Source organism: Lates calcarifer, linkage group LG14, assembly GCF_001640805.2.
Source record: "Lates calcarifer isolate ASB-BC8 linkage group LG14, TLL_Latcal_v3, whole genome shotgun sequence".
NCBI lineage: Eukaryota > Metazoa > Chordata > Actinopteri > Centropomidae > Lates > Lates calcarifer.
This window is the reverse complement of record NC_066846.1, coordinates 984,106-1,004,670: the sequence shown is the minus strand read 5'-3', so window position 1 is coordinate 1,004,670 and position 20,565 is coordinate 984,106. Positions and strand designations below refer to the sequence as shown.

The 20,565-nt window shown below is 40.6% G+C and overlaps 2 protein-coding genes across 2 annotated transcripts in view; both read left to right on the top strand.

Annotated features, from left to right (window-relative positions):
- Nucleotides 1–16,634, top strand: part of eml3 (EMAP like 3) — a 54,646-nt gene extending 38,012 nt beyond the window's left edge. Inside the window, 12 exon segments of the mRNA XM_051075489.1 lie at nt 1,435–1,569; nt 2,379–2,517; nt 3,117–3,268; nt 3,373–3,498; nt 5,839–5,970; nt 6,123–6,190; nt 10,265–10,353; nt 10,985–11,082; nt 12,640–12,727; nt 12,811–12,909; nt 13,021–13,151; nt 15,724–16,634. Coding sequence (XP_050931446.1) covers nt 1,435–1,569; nt 2,379–2,517; nt 3,117–3,268; nt 3,373–3,498; nt 5,839–5,970; nt 6,123–6,190; nt 10,265–10,353; nt 10,985–11,082; nt 12,640–12,727; nt 12,811–12,909; nt 13,021–13,151; nt 15,724–15,933 — 1,467 coding nt within the window. The 3' untranslated portion in view covers nt 15,934–16,634.
- Nucleotides 16,635–18,153: 1,519 nt separating this feature from the next.
- mta2 (metastasis associated 1 family, member 2) overlaps nt 18,154–20,565 on the top strand; it is a 32,769-nt gene continuing 30,357 nt past the window's right edge. The window contains exon 1 of the mRNA XM_018671104.2: nt 18,154–18,570. Within this exon, the coding sequence (XP_018526620.1) occupies nt 18,543–18,570 (28 nt within the window). The 5' untranslated portion in view covers nt 18,154–18,542. The remainder of the gene's footprint in view (nt 18,571–20,565) is intronic.

Below are 20,565 nucleotides of genomic sequence, written 5' to 3'. Positions count from 1 at the left end.
TGAACACAGTGACAGATAGGCTGTCCTGCAGCCAGATGCCCAGTGTGGCTGCATGCTGAATGTGTAGATGCTGTTTATAAAGGAGGTCTGTTTGGAGAGATTAAGGGTGGTGGTGTCTCTATGCTTTTATGGGCTTTTATCCCAAAATGCCACAACTTCCCTGAGAGCAATTTCAGCACCGCTGTCATGGCAACAGTGTAAATATTTTATACAATGAATTTGTCTGGCTGTGTGTATGTGTGTGTTCCTAATGCAGCAGCAGGAATGCATAGGTGGGTGTTTGAACTTGTATATCATCTCATCATCATCTCTTTAATGGGCTTGTTGTGTGGAATATAGTGTCCAGTCCCCTGTGCATGGTTCAGTGTAGGGAGGCAGTTCAGAGCTGGGCAAACCAACGCTGACCCATACTGTATAAACATACGAGTTCATCCAACAGAAACAAGATAATTATACCCCACCCCCATCCTCCACAGCAGTCAGGTAGTCCATATGCCACTTTATAGCATGGCCATGAATGGAGCTTTTTGTGAAGAAATGCTTCTGTACTTTCTGCACATACAGTATATATGATCACTTTAGACCTGTCTGTGGGACTAAGCTGTGTGTCTGCACCTGGTGGCAGTCCTACATTTTGGAACTTTTTGGGAATTTCAGGCAGCAAAACTAATTAAAAAGACAATATTTAACTTACCACCTTAAAAAGTTCTTAGGGCCGATGTGTCAGCTAACAGTTGACTATTTACACACACAGACACAGAGCAACATTAGCATTCTTTTGGAGCCATGTTTGAGCCTAACTGCTCCAATGTTCACTCTCCCTTTAGTTCTGGTTTGGTCTCTACCAACTATTGAGGAAAAATATGTGGGTCTTTTAACAACTAAATGCTCCACTGTGTTCACCAGTGAGTCTCAAACTGTCTGTCTGCTGTTTGTCAATGAGCATGTAGTGCACAGTGACTTTTTAGAACCTTTTCTCTGAAAACAGCTGCTGCTGCAAACCAGGCTGATTCTGTGGGATGCAAAACCAAAACAATGAGTTAAAACATGCTAAAGAAAAGACCTCTTTCTGATTTTCCTATAGAGCTCAACAGTTCCTCTAAACATCAACACATTTAAAGCATGTGATCTGTTACACAGACTTGAACTTGAACATAAAAACTTACTCATACCTCTTCTTTTGACCAACAGCATGAAAAATAACATCACTGATGTATTTTATTTGATTAAAAATCACATTTCTTCTTGTTATATTAGACTTTGTCTCTCCAGTACAGTTCAGCTCTTTTTTCAGATTTCACCTCACAAATAAACACTGTAAAAATGCTAACTACAAGAAGTTGTAATCAAGATTTTGTTTGTATATGCTCAGTCTTTATATTGTAATCTGCTCTTGTACAATTACTGTTTTTGTGTGTGTTGTTGTGTTTTCAGAGTACCAACGAGGCAGTGTTTGCTGTGGAGTTTAATCCAAGCGACAGCACCAACATCATCACCTGTGGTAAATCCCACGTTTACTTCTGGACACTGAGTGCAGGACAGTTCACCAAGAAACAAGGCATCTTTGGAGTAAGACTCACTTGATTTTATTTGATCTGTTTATCCTGAAGATACTTGGTGTCAATTTCTGTTGCCTTTAACGTCACCTCAATTCCCTTATTGTGACTGTAAGTAAGAACTATAAAAGGACGTTTGCAGCTTCCTCAGTTTGAGGTCAAAAAGGGGCTTAAACAGAGAGCTGAGAATTGAAATTAGCTTGATGGATTCTGAAGATCACAACAAAATACCCAAAACTATAAAAGCAACTGTTGTTGTTACAATCCAGTTTTCACCTACACAACATATAACACATACTATTATACATACAATATACAACAAAACTATGTTCTGGTCGGTATCACTAAAGTATGCCTAAAGTAAAAATCCTGTCCATGTTGTACATTTTATACAGTTGGATTTGTTTTCAGTCAAAGCCCAGGAAGAATGAAGTCAGTTCATTAGTTAGCCAGTTATTTAGTTCTAAGCAGCATGTTAATCAACAAGTGTTTCCTGCTCAGCCAGTATTCCAAATCAATCAAGCTTTACATGTAAATGCTCTTTCAGTCTTCACTCACTGGTAGATAAAAGTCTTAGAACCGGTGTATGTCGGCTGAGCTCACATACATTCACTTACAGCACATTCACACCTGTTACTACCCCAGTTCTGTACCACTGACCACTGTGTTTGGTCTGATGGTGTATTACTACTCATACGTCCTCAGAATTATGTTATAGTATCAGTGCTATCACTTAACCAAAAGCTCACAGTCATGTTACCAAAAACTTATAATGCTGCATTTTCAAACTGATGTGAACAAGTCTCCATTTTTCTTTTTCAGAAATATAAGAAACCCAAGTTCATCCAGTGCTTTGTGTTCAGTCTGACTGGAGATGTTCTGACCGGAGATTCTGAAGGAAACATTCTGACGTGGGGAAAATCGGCTGCAGATATCAAAACTCTGGGTAAAGGAGCCAAAGGTCAGTGCTGTAATAATAATCTAGTCACAAAACTAGATGAAAAGCTACATTTTTAAGCTGAAAGTTGAAGAATTAATGTTACTTTTGCAAACTTTGTGTTTCAGATTTTGTTTGTGTGTTTTGAATGGATAAAATTGCCATTTTGCCCATCAATCTGCACTCAATAACCCTTGATGATAAAGTGAAAATATGTTTTTAGAAATTTTAGCAGTTCAATAAAAATCAAAAACTGAAATCTCTCATTTAAAATGTATTCAGAGCCTTGATTCAGTACTTTGTAGAAGCCCCTTGGCAGCAATTCTAGCTTTGAGTCCTCTGGGGTAAGTCTCTACAAGCTTTTCACACCTGGATGTGCACGGTTTATCCCATTCTTCCTGGGTGATCCACTCAAGCTCCATTAGATTGGATGGGATACGTCATCTTCAGGTCTCTCCACAGATGTTCGTTAGGTTAAAGTTTGGGCTTTGGCTGTGCCATCTTATGCTATGGCCTTCACTGTCACCAGATCTCAACCCACCGTATGGCAGATTTTGAAGTTCTAGATATCTAGATATAGACACATTGGCAAATCAGCTTATTTTGTCTTTCATTTCCCATAGAGACCTTCCAGATAATGCGTCAAACCAGAGCCCATGAAGGCAGTGTGTTCACCCTGTGCACCCTGCAGGGCGGCGCTCTGCTCAGTGGTGGAGGGAAAGACCGCAAGATCATCCGCTGGAGCGCTGACCTGGCACCTGAGAGAGAGTGTGAGGTGAACCACAATTGTATGTGTGTGTGATGCTGTTGATGGAAAAGTCTGTGAATTTACATTGAAATAAGGTGAAGTCTCATTGATTAATACGATCATTTCTTCAGATTCCAGAAAAATTTGGGGCAGTCCGCACCATTGCTGATGTGGATGGGGAGGAACTATTAGTTGGTACAACCCGTAATGCAGTCCTCCGAGGCACCTTCTCAGACGGATTTGTGGCCATAGTGCAGGTATGATAACGTAGTTGTACATTAGCATTTTCAAGTTTTTGGATGCTTGCCAGGTATTTTAGAATTACATATTTTTGGACTAATGCTGCCAGACAATTTTGTGCGTATTTAATGGACTGGACTAATATTAAAAGAATGCAGAGTGCAGCCAAACAAACAAACAAACATTTTTTATCAAAGAAATCAGTCAATAATCAGCTTTTTGCCATCTTGTTATCAGCAAATATGTTTCCACACAACAGCAGGTCACAGTAAGTGAACTGGTTATGATAGTGAATAGTTGCAGGTGTTCAGCCTGTTGTCTGCATCTCTTCATCCAACAGCTTAATGTGTCTGCTCCTGAGGGTAATATACAGTTTTGATCCAAGTATATATTTCACAATATCTTCAGAAATAAATGCAAATGCACCAATTTTGTATCAGCAGAATATTTAAGAAAATGTTCAAGGTTATTGAACAACAAAAAATGGTTTCATATAGTGAAATTTAAAAAAATTGGGACATAATTATGGGCACTCTTCAGACCCAATTTAAATCAGTTCTTCAAATAAAATAAAGAACAAGACTTGCTTGCTCACATGATGGATGGTTTTGTTGCATAATAAAGAACTGATTGTTTCCAGCTTCTTTTTCACAGTGGTGAAGCCAAGAGAGGTGTCTGCGAGCATCAGAAATGCTATTATCAAAAAAACATAATTCTAAACACAACAAGGGAATCATCAAAAATCTAGAAATGAAGACATTTCACATAATGAAAGTGTTAAGAAGCTTCCAGGTAATGGCACTAAGAAGAATCTCAATGAGAGAAGTTTGTCATGGTTGGTGCAGGTTGTGGAAAATACACCACACAAGACATCTTTAGTGATGGTTTCAGCCTATACCATACACCACACCTACCAATGTATGGCTCCATGGGCACAGGCCAGGGAGGACATCATTATTAAAAGACAGGCACAAAACCCTTAACTGATCAGCCCCAGTTTTTCTGGGATAATATTCTATGGACAGATGAAACCAAAGTAGAACTCTTTTGGAATGCAGTGCATCAGTTGTTTATAAGCACTGAAATAAAGCCCATGAGGAAAAGACTACCGTACTTACAGTAAAACACGGTGGAGGCTCTATCATGCTGTGGGGCTGCTTTGCTGCCTCTGGTTCAGCAAGGACTGAATGTATTAAAGGAATGTGACATCAGAAGATTACCAAGGCGTTTTAGCTAAATGTAGCTAAATGTGTTACCCAGTGTCAGAAGACTAGGTTTTAGTGAGACAACCACCCATCCAGCAACACAAAAGAATGGTTGAGAAGGAAAAGACTGACCATTGAAAACCTTTGAAGAGAGCTGAAATCAGTTTGAAGGCATAGCAATGGAAGAGTAGCAGAAACTACCAGCAGACAGGTGCAAGAAGCTTCTAGATGGCTACATAAAACATTTAGAGGCTGGGTCATGGTTATGGTTCATCCTTTATAAGGGTGCCAATAATTGTGTCCATCGTACATTTAATGTCTGAGAAAGTGCCATTCATGAATAGTATTCAAATCTGGCTTTGGGGTGGTGAGAGTTTTTGTCCCATGCTCCCCTAACAGGTTCATCTGGCCCCTGACTATCTTGTATCCACATTTGCTCTGGCTGTTTAGATCCAGCAGATTGTAGACAACAGCTTGCAGAGTCCATTTTAGCAATGTCTCCACTGACCACTGGAATTTTGGCTTGCCTGCTCAAATTAGATTTTTATCTGTGGGAAACTGAAACCACTTCCAGACATACAACACAGCTAAAAGCTAAAGCCTTGCTAGTGGATCAAAGAGGCTATTGTTGAATGTCTCTGGTCCAGTACTGACATGCAGTATTATAAAAAATTCTGTGTGTGTCTTCCTCAAGCTCAGGTCCTCTTCCAGAGGCCTGGGAGTTTGAGGATTCTGCACAGTATCTTAGCTGTTCCTAGGACTGCGCTCATCTGGACAGAGACCTCAGATGTTGTACCTGGCCCTCCTCTGCTCTTTGTCGACCACCACTATGTCTGGTTGGTTAAGCAGCAACTGTTTGTCAGTCTGGAACTTGAAGGATCCTCACATTTGAGAAGCTGGAACCAGAGAGTTACTGGCAACTGTGCTGATAAATTTAGTCAACAGCACATAGGGAGAAAACAGTTCAGACAACAACAACAACAACATTTTGATAAGGAGCTAAAATTTAAAGCCAAGGGTTAGTTAACTAATATATGAATGATAATTTACAATATGACCACTTTCTTTTATACTTTATTGTTATTGTTTTCTTAATTTTTCAGATCATGTTTTGTCCTAATATCGTTCTTTCACTCTGTGTGCATGTCTCAGGGTCATGTAGATGAGATGTGGGGGCTGGCAACACACCCCTCTCAGAACATTTTCCTCACCTGTGGTCATGACAGGCAGGTGTGTTTGTGGAACACAGAGGAACATAAGCTGGACTGGTGCATCAGCCTGGAGGTAGGACACACTGATCTTTCACTGTGATTTTCCTTTATGCACTGACTGTTCACAATTAAGATACTTTTTCATATGGTAACTATATTTATACTACACCTTGCTATTCCAGCCCTGACAGATATATTATTAATAGCCCTGTGTGTTTCTGACAGGAGTATGGATTGTGTGCTGATTTCTGCCCTAATGGATCAGTGGTTTCAGTTGGCCTCAGCACAGGAAGGTAATGCTACGCTAAGTTCCAGCAATGTTAGATTTAAAGACATCTATATGCTGAAAAGAATTAAGTACAACAATAAAAAGACATTGCTTAGTATGTGAAAATCTTTTACCAGATTTTAAAGGAATAGTACAACATCTTGGAAGATACTTCTTTTGTCTTATCTACCTTTCCAAGAGTGAGGTTTTCAAATGGATGTAGAACTCATTGGATGGCTAACCTAGCTTAGCATAAGGACTGGAACCAGTTCCAGCACATAATGCCCCCTAAAACCTCAAATGTTAATTAACAAGTATTAAATGAATGAGCTTTAGAGACAAGCTTTTTCCCACTACTTCCTGTGTTCACACTAGGCTAAGCTAACCACTACTGAAAGCACTAATGATTGATTGAGTGTCGCAATAGTTGTTAACATTAAAAGTGCCGCAAACGTTACAAATGTGTGTTACAAATGACAAAAGAGAGCTTGAGAAAGAAGTATAATGGTTGACTCCACTCAAACCCCCTCATACCTGACAAAGCTGAAGCTTTAACACACAGACATGAGGATAGCAATTTCTCACTCTCAGAAGAAAAGGCAAATAAGCATATTTCCCAAAATGTTAACTATTCATGTAATGCAATAAATATACACTCACCAAGCTCTTTATTAGGAATTCCATACTAATGCTGGGTAGATCCTACCTTTGCTCTCAAACAGCCCCAGTTCTTTGGGACATGGAACCCACAAGATGGTGGAAATATTCCTTTTGAGATTCTGCTCCATGTTGACATGACTATATCACATCACTTCTGCAGATTTATCAGCTGCACGCTCATGCTGCCAGTCTCCACATCCTAAAGGTGTTTTATTGGATATTGATTTTTGCTATATGATGTGGCGCATTATGCTGGAGGGGCACATTGTGGCTATAAAGGAATGAACATGGTCAGCAACAACACTCAGATAGGCTGTGGTATTCAAACCATAACTGATTGGTATTAAGGAGTCCACACCATTATACCACCACCACCTGGACTGCTGAAACAAGACAGGTTGGGTCTCTGCATTCATGCTGTTAATGCCCAACTCTGACCCAGATTCAGCAGACCAGGCTATGTTTTTACAGTCCAGAGAGTCTGTGCCTACTGCAGCCTCTGATATCTGTTCTTGGCTGACAGGAGTGGAACCTGATGTGGTTGGATGTGTTGGACATTCTGAGATGTTTTTCTGCTCACCACAGTTGTAAAGAGCAGTTAGCTGAATTACCTTAGCCCTTCTGTCAGCTCCGACCAGTCTGACCATTCTCCTCTGACCTCTCAATTCAATTCAATTCAATTCAATTTTATTTATATAGCGCCATATCACAACAACAGTCATCTCAAGGCACTTTTCATATAGAGCAGGTCTAGACCATACTCTTTAAAATAGGTATTTACAGAGAGAGACCCAACAAATCCCACCAAGAGCAAGCACTAGGCGACAGTGGCAAGGAAAAACTTCCTTTTAAGAGGCAGAAACCTCGAGCAGAACCGGACTCAGGGTGGGCGGCCATCTGCCTCGACCGGTTGGGTTAAGAAGGAGAGAGAGGGGGAGAGGAGGGAGAGGGGGTAGGGAATAGCGAAAGAAGAACATAGCATAACACAGGTTCCATATCAGATGTAAGATGAGGCCAGTAATACAACAGTAGTAGTGATAGTAGTGATAATTAAAGTATTAACTGCTAACACAGCAATACAACTAATAGCAGTATAAGTAATTTCTAATTCTAGCAGCAGGTGTTGAGTGGAGTTGTAGGAGCAGCAGGGGACTTGTCATCACAGATCAGACTCTACAGCTCCAGAGGAAGAAATACCTGCAGAGAGAGACAGAAGAGGAGAGAGAGACGGAAGAGCACAATACTACAGGAAAGGGGAGATATTGAGTTAGTAACATGTAACATGGGATATGAATCCATATTGAGTGGAGAGAGGTGGAGAGAGAGAGAGAGAGAGAGAGAGAGAGAGAGAGAGAGAGAGGAGCTCAGTGCATCATGGGAGATCTCCCGGCAGTCTAGGCCTATAGCAGCATAACTAAGGGATGGTTCAAGCCTGAGCCAACCCTAACTATAAGCTTTATCAAAGAGGAAAGTTTTAAGCCTACTCTTAAAGGTACAGAGGGTGTCTGCCTCCCGGACCGAAACTGGGAGAAGGTTCCACAGTAGAGGAGCCTGATAACTGAAGGCTCTGCCTCCCATTCTACTCTTGGAAACTCTGGGAACCACCAGTAAACCAGCATTTTGGGAGCGCAGAGTCCTGGTGGGATTGTAGGGGACTATGAGATCTTTAAGGTAAGATGGAGCCTGACCATTAAGGGCTTTGTATGTGAGGAGGAGGATTTTGAATTCTACTCTAGATTTGACTGGGAGCCAATGTAGAGAGGCTAACACAGGAGAAATGTGATCTCTTTTCCTAGTTCCTGTCAGTAGTCGTGCTGCAGCATTTTGAATCAGCTGCAGAGTCTTTAGAGACTTGTTGGGGCAGCCTGATAATAATGAATTACAGTAGTCCAGCCTAGAAGTAACAAATGCATGGACTAGTTTTTCTGCATCTTTTTGGGACAGAAAATGTCTAATTTTGGAGATGTTACACAGATGAAAAAAGGCAGTCCTAGAAGTTTGTTTTATGTGTAAGTTAAAGGACAAATCCTGATCAAAGGTGACTCCCAGATTCTTTACAGTGGAGCTGGGAGCCAGGGCAATGCCGTCTAGTGGAGCTACATCATTAGAAAGTTTGTTTCTGATGTGTTCAGGACCAATTATAATGATTTCAGTTTTATCTGAGTTTAGTAGTAAGAAGTTGCTTGTCATCCAGATTTTAATGTCCCTAAGACAAGCTTGGAGTTTGGCTAGATGATTGGTTTCATTAGGTTCCATTGACAGATAAAGCTGTGTATCATCTGCATAACACTGGAAATTTATGGAGTGTTTCCTGATAATATTGCCCAAGGGAAGCATATACAGAGTGAAGAGGATTGGTCCAAGCACTGACCCTTGTGGAACTCCAAGTCTAACTTTTGTGTACATGGAGGAGTAGTTGTTAACATGTACAAACTGAAGCCTATCAGATAGATAGGACTTAAACCAGTTTAGTGCCGTTCCTTTAATGCCAATAAAGTGCTCCAGTCTCTGTAAAAGGATGTGATGGTCAATTGTATCAAAAGCAGCACTGAGATCTAACAAGACAAGTACAGAAACAAGTCCGTTGTCTGATGCTATCAGAAGGTCGTTCGTAACTTTTACAAGTGCCGTCTCTGTGCTGTGATACAACCTAAATCCTGACTGAAAAACCTCAAATAAACTATTGTCCTGTAGAAAGTCGCACAACTGTTTTGCAACTGCTTTCTCCAGGATCTTAGAAAGAAAGGGGAGGTTAGATATAGGTCTGTAGTTGGTTAATACATCTGGATCTAGAGTGGGCTTTTTTAGAAGAGGTTTGATTACAGCTGTTTTATACGACTGCGGAACATAACCTGTTAACAAGGACAGATTTAACATATCTAATACAGGACTGCAAATTAAGGGCAGAGCTTCCTTAAGCAGCCTTCCCTGCCTCTCATGCAGAAAGCTGTGTCCATCCACAGAACTGCTGCTCACAGGATGTTTTTTGTTTTTGCACCATTCTGAGTAGAGACTGTTGTACATGAAAATCCCAGGAGATCATCAGTTTCAGAAATACTCAAACCAGCTCATCTGACACCAACACATTTTTCCCCATGATGTCTAACTTCCACATGATCACTGACTAAAGCTCTCAATCTGTACCTGGATGAATTTGTGCACTGCACTGCTGCCACATGATTGGTTGGTTGGATAATTGCATGAATATGCAGGTATACAGGTGTTCCGAGTAAAGTGTACCATGGGTGTATTTGCAGAAGAGAGATAGTCACGTAGCTGTGAGTCAACGGACAGTGAACTAAAGTGAATTAAAGAGTGTTTCTGCCTTCAGTAAACTTTACTGTACACGTTGTCCAGTCTGTTATAATCACTAATGGCTCTTAACCTTTCTGTCTCTGTTGAACCTCTTCTACCCCCCCCCACCCCTGGACACTAACAGGTGGATGGTCCTTGACCTGCTGACCAGAGAGGTGGTCTCTGAGTCCACTGATGGGAATGAGCAGCTGTCTGTCATGAGATACTCACCAGGTCAGAGTTCAGTGCCAGCTCCCTGCTATCTAACTGTCTACTATTTATTATTTCTTATTAGTATTTTAATGGATGCATTCTGGCATATTGCAGTTCATGGCTGGTGCTGGTATTTTTTTAAAGTTAGTATTTGGACATTTTTTACTTTATTTTTCAAAGTGGACAGAGAGGATGTGATAAGCAATGAGAAAAAAATGACATGTTGCAAAGGTGTCAGTTACCTTGCATTCACATGGTAGGTTTCTGTAACCACAAGGCTACCTGGACACCCTAGACAAGAAGATGTTTGGATGAAGGGAATTACCAACACCAACACCAACGTCTCCGGCAGCCCAGCAGAGAGATTTATTTGGACAGAATTCTGATATGTAATCTGATATCTGATGTATGAATAATATCAATGAGAAAAGCCCATTATGGGGTTATTTTCATAAAGGAAGGCATGGAGAATACTGATTGATCCATATCTGTAATCCAATAATTATGAAAAATAAATATGAAAATAGGCCAGTTTTTGACAAAAACCAAAACAATATCCTAAGCTAAATCTGAATGAAAGAAGTATGTACCCTGAGAAAAAGACACTGTGGAATTCCCCTTTAACTGTGTGAATGGCCTCCTGTGTTTTCAGATGGCAGCTTTTTAGCTGTTGGATCTCATGACAACTTTATCTACATCTACAATGTGACAGAGAGTGGCCGGCGCTACACTCGCTTTGGGAAATGTAATGTGAGTTATCTATCATTTTTATGTCTGTTTACACACACTGCGGTTGTGTGTGTGTGTGAATGAGTGTATACAAGGTATTAAATAATGAGACTGTGCTTATGAAGATAAAACCACGTGGTTCACAGTCACACTGAGTATTATATATTAAAGGTTGGGTATTCACACACAACTGCTGTCAGTTTCCAATAGGTGACGTCTTTAGTTCACTGCTAGCTACTGATTGAAGTGCATGTATTTTTGCAACGTCAGAAAATTATTAGCTTAAAAGTTGAGCAACGATTAACTTTAATGTTAACGTTTTTGGTGAAACTGAACAAAACAGCAGCTGAATCTTTTCAAACATTGCATGGGGAACACTGCATGTCATGTGCACATGTGTTTGAATGAAATGAAAGATTTAGTGAAGGCAGAGAGGATGTCCAAGACGATGAACGTTCTGTGCGCCTGTGCACATCAAAAACCTCTGAAAACATTCAACAAACTGAACAAATCATTGGAAGTGGTCGAGGACTCAGTATAAGAATGAGAGCAGAAATGGTCTCCATTGATAAAGAGACAGTTTGGCAAATTTTGCATGAAAATTTGAACATGACAAAAGTGTGAGCTAAAGTTGTCCCAAAATCTCTGACTCCTGATCTAAAGGAAAAGCAGTTGTCCCAAAAACAAATCCCAGTGCTTGATCACCCTCCCTATTCACCTGATCTAGTCACCGTGTGACTTTTTCCTTTTTCCTATGATCAAATCTGTACTCAAAGGAACACGTTTTGAGTCTGTCAGAAGTTAAGAAAAGAACAACAGAGGTTCTGAGACAACTGTCTGAAGACCTACTGCACTGCTTTGATCAGTGGAAGACCCGAATGCTGCAGTGTGAATTCATTATATCTGACATAAACGTCCACTTGGACTCAAGGATGAACTGCTTAGAATTTGATGGTCAGTGGTCAAAGTCACTGTGATCTCACCTGACGCTAATTATGACAAACTACACTTACTACCTTTTATTAACGTTCTTGTTAGTCTTCACTCTTGGTGACACACGACTATGAGGTGGTAATTCCAGTAATGCTAGTTTGAGCAGCATTCATATCCAAACAAGAACATGTGTAAATCTCAAAATGGGGGAAACCAGGCTTTATAAAACACATAAGTAGAAACCCTCAGAATGAATCTAACAACAAAAACTGCATCAGAACCCTTATTCAGTGAATATAGGTGGGTGGCATTTCATCTGTCTACTTTAGAAAGATCAGTCTTCTGATAATCAGAGATACAAAGCCATTAGCGGTTCATTTATTCTGGTGGATAGATTACATTTGGAAAAAATCCAACACTGAACCCATCCTTAACTTAAAGCTTTAAGTAGCAAACCAGAGCAAAGCAGGAACCAGTGGGTTTGGTGCTGAGAGCCACAGACAGAGCGGGGACCCCAGGAACTGCTACTGAGAGACAGACTAACAAAACTGACAACTGATAAAGAAAATCGAGAACACCAGCCTGACTTCACTGCTGGGTCATAGAGCACTGTGTGACACTGCATCTGCTTCTCTCTCTGATCAGGGCCACTCCAGCTTCATAACACACCTGGACTGGTCCAAAGATGGGAAGTACATTATGTCTAATTCTGGCGACTATGAGATCCTTTACTGTAAGTGAACACATAGCTTTTAGTATTCAAATCCTCAGACAGCATGACCGTCTACTTCTCTGACTGTGAATGTGTTTTCACAGGGGACATTGCAGCAGGGTGCAAACTGCTGAGGAATCGCTTTGAGAGCAAAGACAGAGAGTGGGCCTCCTATACTTGTGTGCTGGGCTTCCATGTGATGGGTGAGAAACACCAAGTGCAAATGTTTCTACCCCGTCACATGTTCAGTTTTGTATGGTGTTACTTTCACATTAAGTAAAAATGATACTCACTGTGCTGCTGTGGTGTTGCAGGTGTGTGGTTAGAGGGTTCAGACGGCACAGACATCAACGCTCTATGTCGCTCTCACAGTGAGAGGGTGGTGGCTGTGGCTGATGACTTCTGCAAAGTCCACCTCTTCCAGTACCCCTGTCCTAAACCAAAGGTAAAGCTCTGTCCTTTTATAAGCACGCTCAGCAAGTATTGTTCTTTAACTGTTTCCATAACAACAGAGACAAACCTGTTTTGGATTAACTCTGTTCTGTTATAATGTGGTGCTGTGTAAATAAAAATGACTTGATTTAAGTCATTGTGTGTAAGCGTAACTGGATTAAACACCTGTCTGTCTTCAGTAGCCATTCACAGGCTGCTGCAGCACAGAAACATTTTGTCCCTGCTTCAGTCTTTGTTGATCGCCATCTGAAAAATCAAATATTTTCCATTCTACTCCAACAGTAGTCACTGCCATCTGCCCTGACTTTGTCTTTACCATCAGTAAATTATGAGCACTGTGTGATTTCTAGGTGCATAACATATTAGAGTGCTGTAAAGGTGCTTTATGTATTGTGATTTAAACTTGGATTTCAATTATCCAGTCATTTTAATCTCTACATTTTGAGAGCTAACTGTGTTTAAAGAGGGTCATCACATCCATTTGTAGAGAGTAGAGGGTGGAATTATTATGTGGATCGATTGATTATTCTATTCAAGTGTCTTGCACCTTCTGGTGCCCGGCCCATATGGCCCATATAGTGCCCACCCCAACTGGATACAGAGTCTCTTGTCTCAGTTGCCAAACATCTTCTATGAATGTTGCCAAAGCAGAGGTTTGGTAAATGGAGGGACTTGTATTTGTATAGTCCTTTTCTAGTTGTATCGACCACTGAAAGCACTTCACAGTACGTGTCACACTGACCCATTCACACACACAGACATTCATACAGCGCTTGCTCTATACATGAAGCGCTCTAACACATCCACACCCATTCGCACACCAATGATGATACATCGGGGGCAACGTGGGGTTCAGTGTCTTGCCCAAGGATACTTTGGCTGGGTATTGAACTGCTGACCTTTACATTAGTGGGCGACTCACTCTACCTCCTGAACCACAGCCGCACCACCACCTTAAAAAGCCAACTTAATATAACTGCATCAGCCAGCCAAAACAAGTCAGGGTTCTGCAGTTGAACCTTATCAAACAGATAAAATAGAGATGAAAATACAGAGGGAAGTAAAATATGAAAATGTTCCTTTGTATCTACCCACCTCAATTTCCAGAGGTAATGTATCAGTTAACTGAGCGCACAAAGATCTTTGGGTTCTCTTTAAATGTATTTTTATATATTGTTCTGTAAAATAATCATCTTTAATTTGAATATAATTTCTAAGCTTTGACTTCATATAAATTTCTTGCTTCCAATCTTGTGTATGAACTGTATTTATATTACACTGTAGATTATTCCCAAAGGCGAAGCTAAAATCACTAATAGAGGGTACTGTCTCAGTCTCAGACCAAGGATAGCCATTTGCGCCAGTTAAAAATCTTTTTGGTCAGTCTTTCCGCTGGCAGTCAAACAAGATGATTCCACAGCCTCAAAAATTCACCTCTCTGTTTTTTATAGTTTAGCATGGAGCCAGATACAAAAATAGGATTCACATATGAACACATGATATACTCTGAACAGACGTGAGCATTATATTATATTTGTGCAGGAATATCTCTTTTTTCACTTCAACTTAATTTGTCACCTCATTGGTGTAATATGCCTTAAACCCAGTGATAGCAGATTCTGTGATCACTATCTCAGCAGCTCCTGTTGACTTCAGAGCTTGTCTGACTTCAAACAGGTGAGCAGGTGATGAGGTCTGTGCATCCAACTTAGATAAGTGAGAAAAAAGCTGAGGACTCTGTGACATTACTGTTGGGTGTGGCTATAGGTGGAGCTTCTGAGGTGAAGCAGCTTTCAGTCAGAGAGGGCAGTGAAACAGTGCATATCAAACTTCTCTTTAATCTTAAATGATGTTTTGACCTATCAGGTTATGCCTCATAAATCTACTTGTCCCTCTGAGAGTCAACAGCATTCTAAAGCCCCGACTCACCCAAAGAGAACTTACAATTCCTCAGAGGGACAAACTGTAACTTCAGTTTGTTTTGTGATTTATTCCAGTAGTAAATTGCCTACTATTGAAAACCAGTCTGACCCAGTGCAGAGTTGGTATGAGGAACTTCAACAATTAGCAGATTCCGTGATCAGGTGTCATGGTTGGTGACTTTAAACTCAGCTGGAGATCTTCTATATCTCACTCTGCTGGTGCCTTCAGATCAGTGATGATCTGCTTTACATGATTTTCATGTAACTCAGTGGTTAGAACTACATATCACTGTGGTAAATTGTGCAGTATTGTCCAGTGCAGTTTTGACTTGGATTTTCCTCACTGCTGCTGAGATGATTTTCAACAAGTCCCAGTGTAGATAATAACTAACAGCTATAGCTGACTGAAGAAACCCTGACTTTAACACGTAGTAGTTATTTTTGGATTTCTTCACACCACAATAAAATACTATTTTTCCAGGGCAGGAGGGGGTAAAGCATTCAAAATTTCTGCCAGAACTGCAAGCCTGATCACTTCTAACATGTTTCTCTTCTGTGAAAACAAAGAGGCGACAGAGGTGGGAGGTAATTGGATTTACTATATCCAGAGTTGACTCCCTTTCTCTCTCTTTTCCTCTCCAGGCGCCAAGCCACAAGTACGAGGGCCATGGCAGCCACGTCACCAACGTCTGCTTCACCCACAGTGACTCCCACCTGCTCTCCATGGGCGGGAAGGACATGTGCATCCTTCAGTGGAAGGTGATTGGGGGAGGTGGGATGGTCGACAGCAGGGAGAGACTGGCCTCAGGCTCGTCCACCTCCACCAGCTCTCCAGAGCCTGCCACCAGCTAGGAAGGACTTGTGTTATTAAGAGCGACAGAGGGGGAATTGTTTACACAGAGAGGCGTGATGGTCAGTGGACAGCAGCCACAGCTATGAGCTCAGTACAGCCTCTGTGGTGCTGCTGCTGTCAGTTTCATACAGAACATGTAGAGGAATCCTCTTCAGGAGGAACACCTATATTAATTTTACACTTACACACCTCCATAATCATGTAAAGCCTTGTGAAACTGGACAGTGCGATACTTTCCATAGCACAGATTATTTGTCATTCTGTTGGATATGTGGTGAGAATCTTCAGAAGTGGCCATGTATGTACGCTGGTACAGAACATGACTTGACTTCTGTGGTAACAAAGACTTTGGTTTTACTGAACATTCCTGTGTTTATACCAGAGTTCTGCACTTGGCATATCGTCGTGCCTACAAAGATGTTTGCATAATGTTTTTACATGACTTTAGTATCCTAAACAGTGTTTGGTTGACATCTCAGCTAATACTGAAGCTGTTTTTATGCTTGCATTAGATAGACTGTGACAAACCTGTTATAATGAAATCAACTCTCAGCTTTTCTGACTAATTAATTTCTCTAACAGTTGATAAGTACACTTGAACGTGATTACTTTAGTACAGTTTTATATATATTTAAATAACATTGGGAATACTGTGATGTTGTATCTGTCAAGCTCCCAATAAATTACTTAAGACTGGAAAGTGTATTGTGTGTGAAGTGTCACTAGTGGGCAGTGCTGTTCTAAGAACTTTGTGTGTTTGCTGTATGTTGAGGAAATACATGTTCCCAGACTGTCCCAGACCATAAAACATCATACTGCACCCCATTCCCTGCCAGCCACCTGAGCTGTGGTAGAGTGGGTTGTCCACAGATCGCAAGGTTGGCGCCTAGGTTTGATGCCTGGCTCCTCTAGTCCATGCTCCCCACTGTCCTTGAGCAAAACACTGAACCCTGAACCCCAAATGAGTAAAAGTGTAAATGTAAAATTAGTACAACAGGATCTTACTCTTTTAATTCATTCAGTTAATAAAAGGAAGATAAGTAAGTCAGTGGTATCCAACCTGACACCTGATCAACAATCACAACTCTGATCCTTTAATGAATATTACAATGAAAACTACTCAGTAAGAATTATACCTAAATTAAAAATTTTACTACTCTTATATTACTCTTATAAATTATATTACTTACTTTAAGTAATTTATAAGAGTAATATATCAAAAGAAAGCATAGAAAAGAAAAGCCACTTTTACAGTTGAATACATTATACCACTGGATTATTATGACTAATTCACTAACATAAAATTCTCATTTAATGGGGCAGTTGGTTGAGATAGGGCTAATTTTGCTTGTAGTTTCATATACTGCAATGCATTGTATATTATAAACACTTCATGTTTTGTATATTGTACTGGAAGCAGTTCCCTCTTAGGTACACTCGGTTTGAATAATTGAAAATTGAGTTAGTAGGTCAATTTTCTGTATACAAAGAATACAAAAACAAAACTTCGTCATGTCATGAAATAACATTAGAAAAAATCTTGCACCATCTCTACCATAATGATGCCATGTCATTTTAATCATTTTGATATTTTTTTATTTGTTAAATTTGTTTTCTTAAACTTACAAATAAGATATATGGTCAAAATCTTTACTTTTGAAGTTGTGTGAAACCCCTCTGCTCGCCCTACATGCAGCAAGTTCGGTCTCTGTCAAACTGGTGATATAGTCCAATTATTACTAATAACCTATCACATCACTGTTTTGGTAATACAGAGTTTAACAGCGTTTCCTTGGTGCTTTCAGTGTTTTATTTTGAAGGAGACATTTTTACTCCTCTGTGTGTGTGTGTGTGTGTGTGTGTGTGTGTGTGTGTGTGTGTGTGTGTGTGTGTGTGCGCGTGTGTGTGCGCTCGCTCGTTTCCAATTTTCTGCTTTGTCTGAATCTGGCAATAACTTTAACTTTGTTTACTTTCTGTGTGTATTTTGTGGCCGCTGTAATTGTATGCTGATTTTTCACGTGACAATACCCTTTTGTCCACCATAAAATATATAGTAATACACATTTAGTCGTATATGTGTGAGTTTCAATTTCACCTCAAACAAGCTGTTTATTAAACTAGAGCCAGCGAAAGGGTAATTATGAGACACCGGAGATTGTCGACAATATCCGAAGATGACGCTTTGCACACGAACGAAGGGGGCCAGTGAGTGTGTGTGTGTTTTTTGTGTACGACTGTGTGTGTTGAACTGAGCGGAGGTGAAGAAGAGGAGGATGAAGCTGGGAGCGGAGGATGGGAGGAAGAGTGGAGTAAGAGACAGGCTAGCTGTGTGTGTGTGAATGTGTGAGTGAGTGAGGAAGAGGAGAGGAAGGTCGTCCGAGGGACCGAAAACAAAGACTTGATTTTTTTGTGGATAACCTCCGGAACATTACTAACGGAAACTTTAAACTTTTTACCCGCCACAGCTCGGCTTGTTTTCCCCGGAGCCGGCTTTGTTTCACGGCGGGGGTGTCTACGATAAATGAAGGAATAAAACAGATCACCATCGACCTTTTTCTACCCAAGTGGGCAATACCCTGGGACTATTTTTGATAAAGGTTGCAAGAGAATGGCGGCTAACATGTACCGAGTGGGAGGTAAGGAATGTTTTACATTTTTAAGACACCCCCCTCAACGTGATTGTTCGTTTCGACACAAGGTGGCTAGCTAGACGCTAGCTGTCTGTTCCGTTAGCCGCTAACTAATGCTAACTCTCTTTTAGCGTCCGTACGTGCGTCCACTTTTGCATAGAGGAGCGTCGAATCTATTAAAATATCCAACAGTATAATGCGACTTTAGCCAATGGGCAAATGTAAATAACTCCAACATTATTATTTGGTTTATGCTGAGTTGCATTTAGCCAAAATCTTTCCTGTATTCGGCATGGATATAATGCACCTAATAGTGTGTACTTCCAGATAATATTAACTTCTAAAATCTATTGGTGTGAAATGCCGACTAGTTTTTTTTCACTAAAATAACCCATGGCGACTAGCTGCCGAAACCCGTCCTGAAAGTTGGCATTTAAATTAAATGCAACACCGAGGTAACAGAATTTGCCGAATTGTATTTGTAGTTGCAAGTAAGCGAAACAACCGTAATTTGTCACATTTTCTGACGTGGTCTCTGTACATAATAACGTTCTGGAAGTGAACACAATGCTAGTTAGCACTAGCTGCTAGCTGTTAAGAGGTCAGCATCCAACTAATTGTAGCGACGTCTGTGGTAGCCATCTAAAGCTGGTCGGCTAGCTTTGTCAGTGGGTTGGGTTAATTTCATTATCGCATCCGCCATATCACTTCATAAGCAGCGGGTAGAGTTAGCCATGCTAGCTAACTTTGATTGCTAAGTTTTGTTAGCTTAGCCTTACGTATTGCAGTGTGTAGTTATAAGTAAGTAGTTATAAGTAAGCCGGTGCTCGTGAAACACTAGCGGTTAAGTGTTCATCTTACTGTGAACAACCACCCAGCATTATAACTATTATCATCAATTACAAGGAAACACCGGCAAGTGAAACACGGAACTTAGCATTAATTCCTCAAACAGCTTAACTGAGTTAGCTAGCTAACATTAACTTGCTATCAGAGTAGGAATTGCAGTATTGGTGAGACTTCTCATTTTACTAGTACTAGTATTGCTACTTTGCTGCTGAAAGGAAACTATAGTATCTCAGTAAAATTACGTTTTCACGTCGGCAGTATCAAGTATTTGCATGATTAAAGTATCGCACGTCGCCCTACCAAGATTTTCACCTCACTTTATCTGCTAACATTGGGTTTCTTAACGTCACCATCATTGTGGAGAGGAGCGAAACGCCGGTAGAGACTGCTAGCTTCTAGCTAGATTCCCTTCATCATATTTTTCCAGTTTCATCCATCCCTGCGATATGAACGCGTGTACTTTTTAGCTGTGGATATTGATCTGTCACCTCGTCTTTTCAGTGCCTGCGAACAGCGTTTCTTTTCTGTAAGCATTGATACCTGTCAGGACTTTGTGTACGTTCTTTGAGTCTGATTTTTGTGGCGGCAGAGATGGCTGAATTAAGTGGGACTATGTGACAGGCTTATTGCTGTGTAAGGTCACACAGGAGTCTGTAGGCTATTTAGGTCACCCTGATTAAACACTACTCTGCAAAATATGGAGTGTAATTCTGTGCCTAATGTCCCAACAGGCGTGTTACGTTGCATTTTACAACTTCATACTACAATGCAAAGTTGTTTTTTAAAAGGTTGTAGTCTGTGTTTTTTTGCATGTCTCAGTTTCTGCATTGGTTAGTATGCTGCTACTATGAGCCTAGAACTCTCACCACTTGCAGGGGTATGTCTCATTGATGTTGGTGGTAGAGTCAGATTGGTGTGATACTGGGCTTTTATTAAATATCAGATATTGATTATTCACATAGTGGCTCAGTGTCTTTTCCATTTCTTACTTTAAGGCACACTATATATGTAATTCATGGCTAAGTTCACTGTTTTCTCATGGCCTTCAGTCACCTGTATTATGTGTTGCTGTATTTGTGTGAACAATGTGCTCTCTGATGTACAGTACCCTATTCTAGTAACCGTGTCCCTGGTGTTGTGGTTTCTCTCACT